Source organism: Diachasma alloeum, unplaced genomic scaffold (genome assembly GCF_001412515.2).
Source record: "Diachasma alloeum isolate Michigan unplaced genomic scaffold, Dall2.0 Dall_scaffold_01095, whole genome shotgun sequence".
In the NCBI taxonomy this organism is placed as follows: Eukaryota; Metazoa; Arthropoda; class Insecta; order Hymenoptera; family Braconidae; genus Diachasma; species Diachasma alloeum.
The window spans coordinates 132732-141816 of record NW_021681206.1 but is presented as its reverse complement, the minus strand read 5'-3'; the positions used below and the strand labels follow the sequence as shown (position 1 = coordinate 141816).

The window sequence follows — 9085 nt, the reverse complement described above, 5'->3', positions numbered from 1 at the left end:
CATAATTCCTTCTCTCCCTCTCCTTTATGATCAACTAATTTACAAATTAAGACAATAAGAAGTTGTATGAACGAAAATGGGATAATCAAGCGGATGAGTGAATGCAAAGGAGGTTTCATGTTGGATTTAAGATTGGGAACGCATCCCTGTTATCGACTGTTTCCATGGTAATAGATGAAAATTTCTTTACCCACAGAGACGGCCTCTCGATTAGTTCATGCGCGCCACCGCTATGAAACTCTGATCGAACAGTTCCCATAAGCCTGAGCAATCTCCCCTATTATCTCTGTGTCGGACGTTTTGGAACAGTGACAGTGCTGAATTCGTTGTTGACTTCGTTTTAATCTTAGTTTTGACAAGTATTAATATTTTGCTTTCAAAATAAACTAGAATTGCGGAAGAATGAGTTCACTGGATTGGGAAGAAGTTAAGAGATTGGCTGCTGATTTTCAAAAAGCACAGCTCAGTTCTACATTGCAAAAGTAATTTAATCGTCTGTTAGAAATTATCATGCATGCCCTTTCTAATAACATCTGGTTATTTATCGAAATTCAACTATTGAACACAACTTTTTGCTTTCGGATTTGTTTAAATTTCAGTTTTTAAGTTTTTACGTCAGTTTAACTAAATATCGACGAATAAGTTCGGATCTGCGTTTTTTAGATGATGTATGCATGCGTGTGATTTTTAATTTTTGTTGTCGAAATTCATGTTGTACAGGATCAACAGAATTTCATTAATTTTTCAATGATGAATAGACTTCAATAAGCTTCATTCACCGACAACAATTGAAATTCAATTTTTCATACAGTTTCGGAAATATTGGTATTCTTTCAACAATCTATTTTTCAATGATCTCTCAAAAATTGTTACCGAAATGGAATGAAAAACTTGACATCCATAAGTCATCGATTATATCAAAATAGGATGAGAATTGCATTGTTCGTTGTTAGATCGTAGCATATTGTTTATGAGATTTTTTTTCTCCGTTTCTGTGATAAACTATAAAAATTATCAGTAATATCGATGCATTTACGGCTCAAAAAGTTTATATCCATGCTTCCTTGATGAAGTGAGAAGTTAATGGAAATAATATCACAATAATAATAATATTTAGCGGTTTGCACAACAGCATTATATGCTTTTTTATGAGGAAAATTCTATTCAACTTTCATATCTGTCTACTATTGTGTTCTTGTTTGGTCGTATCCATGAGCGATTCCACCAAATGCTGATCTAAAATATTACTTCAAAAGGTTTTAGCGAAATACGTGGGGTGAAAATGCCCCCAACGAATTTTGAATCGCCAATTTTTTCTGTTGTTTATCATGATAAAATATGAATGCTAATTTTGAGATGTTTATTTGCATTTCTGCCAGTTTTATCGCGAAACATACCATCTTTTTCTAATGTCATGTTTTTTAGCCGTTTAAAGTGTTCTAGAAATCTGAAAAAATTCAGAAAAATCAGAAACATTAATATTTATGTGACATTTCTTTATTCGTTTTTTGTACAATAAGTTTTATTAAAAAACAAATGATTCACTTTTCAAGAATCATTTTACCATGATTAGATGAAGATACAACTTTCAACAAAATTCGCACCTTTTATTTCATGTTTTTCTTTTTTTTTTATCGTTATTTTACATCGCTTCGACCCTGTTAGAGTAGAATGGTTAGATCTCACCATTCTACCCAGCCGGGTTTTGAACGCGGAACCTTTCGCACGTGAGGCAATGAACTTACCCACTGCGCCAAGCCACCGGGGCGAATGTTATTCTATTGAATAACACGAAGAAAACTTTCATTTTTTGCCTGCTCCATACTGAAAAAAAGTAAAATTGATAAATTTCTGATTTTTTTTACTAGAATTCGAATTATAAAGAATTCCTTGGGCTTCGTCAATAAATTATAATACTTCCAATGGTTATTTTACATATTATGCTAGTATATTCAATTAATATTTGTTCATATTTTTAGTCATTTCAGAAACTAAGAGGCATAAGGGTCAAAATAACGGTCACGAGGGTTATAATGAAGGTCAGAATAAGTGTCATGAGGGTCAGATTACGGATCTTGGGGTCAAAATAGGGGTTATGGGAGTCACGTGGGGGTCATATGTAAGTCATGTGTTGGCAAGTCGAGCGAGCAAGGGGCGTAGCCCGCTAGTATACAATAAAAACATCAATTAATATATATAAATCGAAAAATGTAATTTTCCAAGGCATTTATAACTAAAAATTAAAGATTCATTCTCTGTGAAATGATAAAATAATGCGAACAATCTAAAAAAAAATCAATTTTTGGAGAAATATTGAGTGATTATACTAGCATAATGTGTAAAATAACTATTAGAAGTGTCTGGTAACGAGGCTCACCGAATGATTTATAAGTGGATTTATAATTTATAATTGGAGTAAAAAAAACTAAAATTTTTCAATTTTATTTTTTGTCACTCCGGTCGTAAGGCAGCATTTTAGGCGCTTGTACCTGTGGCACGCCGTAAGCACACCTGCCTAAAACACTGCCTGTGACCCTCGTGACAAAAAATATTGTTCGACACATGGGCGCAGAAAAATTTTCTGACTCATATGATTTGCACCACGAGCCGACGAGAACTCATATTCGCCAGAAAATTTTTCATGCGCCCTAGTATCGAAATGTACTATTTTGTCACTTATGTGTCAAACGCTCGGTTTTAAAGGCCTGTGCGGAGGTTGTAAAACAGTGCGTCAGGGGCCTCAGTGTTTGAGGCATTTTGTACAGTGACTGAAGCACTCCCAGCCTACTCTGATACCAACGTGAAGTTAGCATTATAGAGAACAGCTCCGCGCATGCGCCCTAACCAACAAAATCAGCTGTCCTTATGTTTTTGTGGTGTTACAGCAACATCAGTAATTATTTATACCGATTAAAGACAAAAGTGCAAATAAAAAATAATTCGAATGCATTTAGCTTTTTATAGATGAATTATTATTTTGAGATTTTTTCTCTCGAACATGTATTAAAGAATCTGATGGAAATTGCATATTTCATTTCAACCCTTTTCTTCCTTGGTTTCTTTCCTTTTTAACTTTCCAGTTTTGATGAACAAATAATTAAAATTATTGATTAATTGATTTGATTTTCCTTTCATCATCACATCTTTCCATTTTTATTTTTTCTTAAAATATTTGGTATTTTTTCAGTCGGGACCTCCGTCACCATGGACCCCCTCCCACGCCCCCTCCTACGTCCCCTTCTCCATTTTGAACCTCTCATTTTAAACTGTATGTAACAATAAATATGGGAGGGTGGGCCAAAACGGCCCCCCTTCAATTGTCAATAACTTGTGAATGACATTGTGAAAATTCCCAGTTTCAACTTCATTTTGAAGATAATTTTTCATTCTTCAAAACTAACTCATCCCAATCGGATTATTGAATCGGAAAATATTGACGATTGAAGGGGGGCCGTTTTGCCCCATCCGCCCCTACTATTTGACATTCGGTCGTTACGCTTGGTTTCACACTCGTCTGAAACCGCGCTTCACGACCTTATCTCAAAATATACTATTTTTTCAACATGGCGCCGGCGTAAAATGGAAGTTTTGTTCAACTTATTCTATAAAAAAACATGAAATAAAAGGTGATGATTTTTTTCAAAGCTACATCTTCATCGAATCATGTCAAAATGAATTTTTGAAAAGTAAATCTTTTTTTTCTCGATAGAAATTAGTGTACAAAAAAAGAATAAAAAATGTCACATAAATGTTGATATGGTTATGATTTTTCAGCATTTGTTCAGCTTTTTAGAACACTTTTTGGCGGCTAAAAACGTGAAATTAGAAAAAGATGTTTTTCTTAGATAAAACTGGAAGGAATGTAAACGAGTGGGAAATCGCTCCTGTATTGCATATACTGTAGTTATTTTTACTGATAAATTAGCAATATGCTTCCGAATGGTCATTTTGTCTATTTTTTCGATTGTATATTATTTATAGCCTATTTTATTTTCTTGAATTGAATTAATTTCATTCCAACTAATTGTTTTAGATTTTCCACTTAATGAAAGTCTAAAAATTTCTGAAAATTTCAATGAAATATTATTAGAAATATTTATTTTATACATAATTGAATGCATTCGAAACATCACATTTTGAACCATCAGAAAGCTAACTTTCAGGGGAATTAATTAAAAATTCGAAATTTCCAAAAATTCTCCTAAAAATCAAATTAATCGAGACAGTTATTGTAACCATCTTCTAACTTCGTTATAGCCGCATTGCAACAAATATTTAATATGATGGAATTCATTTGAAGCGCAATATCCAGAGATAGCTGCGGAATTCTGATTTTCGAAAAATACGGAATTTTGTAAAAATTTCACAGAAATCAAAATAACGATTATTGCTAACGCTTTCATCTTCGAACTTGGTCAAAAGGACATCCCAACGAATTTTTTAAGCTATTATACAATGAATTTAGAACATTTTTTCTTACTTACCGTGTTACAACTGAATTTTGAAAAAATTTGAAAATTAAAACAAGTGGGAAATTGCTCTTATATTGCATATCGTATAGTTATTTTTGCTAATAAATTAGCAATGTGCTTCCGAATGCTTATTTTGTACACCATTTCCTTCTATCATGTATAATTCATTGTTTATTTCGTTTTCTTAGATTGAATAAGATTTTCTTTCAACTAATTTTGTCAGATTTTTAACTTAGTTGAATGTTATCATCATCATTATTCTTATTATCCTTGTCTTCTATACATTCAATTGTCTTTTTCACGGGTTTATCTCTCTTTATTTATACATACTGGAATGAATTTGAAATATCACATTTGAAGAAACCACCAGAAAGCATTTTATGAAAACATTATATGAAATGCACAGAAAGTGATTCTGAACATTTCAGGAACAAGAAAATGAAAAAAAAAAAACGTATAAATAATGCATCAGTGAATAAATATGAATGTAAATGAGTCAGGGAGTCGCATGACTCAGTATCCGACACCCAAATATCGCATAATCCCAGTATCCGACACTACTGAGGTCCCAGTAGCCGACACTGTACGAGGTTAGGTTCATGTTGCCAAATAATTAACAGGATATGATAATTGTGATCATTTATTGGATAAATTATCACAAAACAACACATGGAATAACTTTGATATTCTTTTAAAAATTTGAAAAAGCTAAAATATTTGCGATTTATTTCATATCACTTATCTCTCTTCGATAGACGTTTTTTGGGAGGGCTTTTGCTGTCAATGCCTTTTGCAAATCCTCTTCCGTGTATTTTTTTCCTGATATTTTTGTTTTATTGCTATAATATATAATTGATTGGTTAATTAATTACTGATGATTATGATGTTCGTTTCATTTTTGCATTCAAATAAAAGGCTGGGAAGCGAGATACAATGGAAAAATATAATTGAGGTTAGATCATGCAAAAACACGTATCGGATACTGGGACAGACTGCTTTACCAGTGTCCCAATACCCGACATCGTCATTTTTATTTGTTGGGAATGTTTTTAAGTAATTTAACTGTGTCTACACCTCCCTTACATCACCGTACTAGTATCCAAAAATATTCAATTGAAATATTTACTCACATTTTGCTTTTTTGCCATCACACACGAAGCAGGGGCTCTAAGCTGTTTAGCTAAGAAAACGCCACGGCAGGTGGCGCATAGAGGCAGACCGACAGAAAAAAATTATTTTGAAAGTTATTCTACATGTAGAAGCGAAAACTCCCTGTCTAAACCACAGAAAAAACGTTTCTCTTCCTATTGAGTAATAAAGAGGATGCTTTTTTAGTTGAAAAATAAAAAAAAAGGGAAATATCAGGGAAAGTATGCTCGAGAGTCGGATACTTCTACACTGTCGGATCCTGGTACCTCCACGGTAATAAAAAACTGAAAATTTGCATGCATGTGTATTTTATGATGATAAATAACAGGAAAAATTGGCGATTCAAAATTAGGTGGGGAAATTTTCATCATTCTTATTCTGCTAGACACTTTTTGACATGACTTTTATTTTCTCATCGTAAAATGCAATTAAAAAGAAGAAAAACGAGCGCTGTCGGAGTTTTGTAACTCAATAATTGGCAGAGATATAGCAGATTCAATTGTTTTCTCCTTCAAAACTAAATTTTTCAATTGAAATGATGCCCTACTAGAATTCATAAAAAAATATTCGGAAGTATAGATTTGATAGGAAATTTTCGAAACAGATTTGGTTTTTATTTTATGATTAATATTATCGACAAAATCACAAAAATAAAGTTCAAAACGTCCATTTCATGATGAAACTCACTTGTATTTAAATTTTCTTCTTATCGCAAAATTCAGACAATTTTCGATTCGAGATAGAAACCCTTTTTTGATGCAGTGACGAACTTAGGGGTGTAACAGGGGAAAAAAATTGTTTTTTATTGGAAGTCATATTCCTTTTTAATATCGGAATTGAAGGGAGATATCCAATTTTTTGTGAAAACATTTTTTGTAGAGCAAAATAAGAACTATAAAAAATGTTGAGATGAAAACTTTGCAATCTCCCTCCAATTCCGAGATATTTATCAGAAACTCACATGGAAAGGGAGTCACTAATCTGTTAAAAACAATATTTTTTTCGAAAAATTCAGAAAATTTCCGATCAAATACATTCCTGTTTTTTTTGAATTACTAGGGGGCTACGCCCCCTGCTCGCTCTGATCGCCAACCCCGGAGGGGGCTTCGACCCCCCCGCTCGCTTCGCTCGCTCCCCCCTCCCGGTGTGACCGAGTGGATGTGACCGAGTGGGTGTGACCGGGAGGGTTTTTCCGATAGCTCTATGCATACTTTACCATAACAGGCCACATATGTATAATTCCCCCGCATATATGGGCACCCCCTACATATGGGGACCATCCCATATATATAAGCACCCCCTCATATATGGGCACCCCCCCATATATGGGCACCCACCATATATATAGGCACCCCCCATATATTGGCACATCCCATATGGGAGATTCCATGACAACTCAGCCACCCCGGATTTTTTTGGTCTAGAAAAAATGATTTGATTGCCGCATTCCGAACTACTATATATAGACAGCATTCCTGCCAAATTTAATTGCCTCATGATTTTTAGTTTCTGAAATAATGACTGTCAAACTTTAAGTTTTCAAAAATTCATAACTTTTGAATGGCGCATCCGATTCGAACAAATAANACACATGCGGTGGCCGCCATTGCACTGCGGCTGTGATCACGAGAAGGTGGCCTCGTGAAACACACAGGTGTATAAAAATACAGCTGTGTGAAACACACATGTGTATAAAAATACAGCTGCGTGAAACATACATGTATATAAAAATACAACTGCGTGAAACACACAGGTGTATAAAAATACAACTGCGTGAAACACACAGGTGTATAAANATAGGCGTGAAGAAGCTTCTACATCTAAATTTCGATGAATTTTTACGTTTTCATTTCTTTTCGGCTCTAGGGCCATCCGATATTCGATTGGAATATTTTTTTTTCTCATAGAGGACGTCCATATATGATGTAAAAAAAATACGCCATCGTGGGAGAGACAACCAGTGTACCGGAGAAAATTTTTGTTTCTTAAATTTTCGTGTTTTTACGCCTTCTAGGAGAGCTGCCTTGTTTTTATTGAGGAATTGATATTTCAATCCATACCTTTGATGAATATGAGTTAGAAAAGAGATGCGTNTGTATAAAATTTCAACTGCGTGAAACACACGGGCGTATCAAAATGCAACTGCGTGAAACACACAGGNTGAGTTAGAAAAGAGATGCGTCACGTTGGAAAAGAGAAACAATGCGTCGGGAAAAAAATTTTCTTCCAAATTTTTGCGTCTTTTCGATTTCTATGAGAGCTATACTGTGTCATCATCATCCGAAGTTCGCCTAATCATGACCAAACAAATGAGAAAAGAAAACAAAAAGAATCAATTCATTGATTTAATATCATCAGTTTTTCCGGAGGCTCTAGTTTTAGTGAAAACTTCAATTTCCTTATTGAGTTTTCATCGTTGTATAATTCCTTGCGAATCGATTCGCATTTTCCTGTCTGTTGTATCGAGGTAAGCAGTTTTCACGTTACTTATTGGAANTGTATAAAAATACCCCTGCGTGAAACACACAGTAGTATAAAAATACAACTGCGTGAAACATACAGTAGCCTTAAAACCTATTCCATTCGATTCCTGAGGAAATTTGGGTTCCGTATAGGCAGATGGACGGCTCAGAATTGCGTTTTTNAAGAATCAATTCATTGATTTAATATCATCAGTTTTTCCGGAGGCTCTAGTTTTAGTGAAAACTTCAATTTCCTTATTGAGTTTTCATCGTTGTATAATTCCTTGCGAATCGATTCGCATTTTCCTGTCTGTTGTATCGAGGTAAGCAGTTTTCACGTTACTTATTGGAATAATCCTCATTTTCCGGATAATTTTGGATTGGATTTGATAATTTTGNGAAACTTCAACTGCGTGAAACACACACTAGTATGAATCCTCAACTGCGTGAAATACACAGCAGTATGAAAATTCGGCTGCGTGAAACACACAAACTTCACGCATGCGTGGAGTGTATGGAGTGTACGGGAGTGATTCACGNAAAGTCTGCGAAAATCTGTGGCCAGTGCCGAAAGATGGCCCCTAATTATGTGATTCCACCCATCTCAATGGTGAATCTTCATGATACACATCTTTGATGTTGGGGCACCCCACCCGAGATATCAAAGCCCCAAGCCGAAACACCCGAGCCAAGCCCAGATGTGATGAACAGTTCTCTGAGATCAGGTCGGTCTTTCCATCTCGATGATTCCGGCATTTCAANAAATTGAGAGAAATCAAAGGAGTATTTGCCTCACCCATTGCGAAAGCAGGCCATTCACTTCCAAAACAAACGGTCGAGAAAGTACACAGGTTTTATCTAGAGAATAGTCGTCTCATGCCAGGGATGAAAGATAAAATATCCGTCAAAATCAATGAAGAGAAGAAAGTAGAGCAAAAGCAAATGATACTCGAAAATCTGAAACACCTTCATAGGAAGTACAAAAATACTCATCCAGAGGCT

General features: G+C 34.8%; 1 protein-coding gene across 1 annotated transcript in view; it reads left to right on the top strand.

Moving 5' to 3' along the window:
* Positions 1–298: 298 nt before the first annotated feature.
* Positions 299–9085, top strand: part of LOC107045868 (E3 UFM1-protein ligase 1 homolog) — a 134823-nt gene continuing 126036 nt past the window's right edge. The window contains exon 1 of the mRNA XM_015268273.1: positions 299–482. Coding sequence (XP_015123759.1) covers positions 403–482 — 80 coding nt within the window. The 5' untranslated portion in view covers positions 299–402. The remainder of the gene's footprint in view (positions 483–9085) is intronic.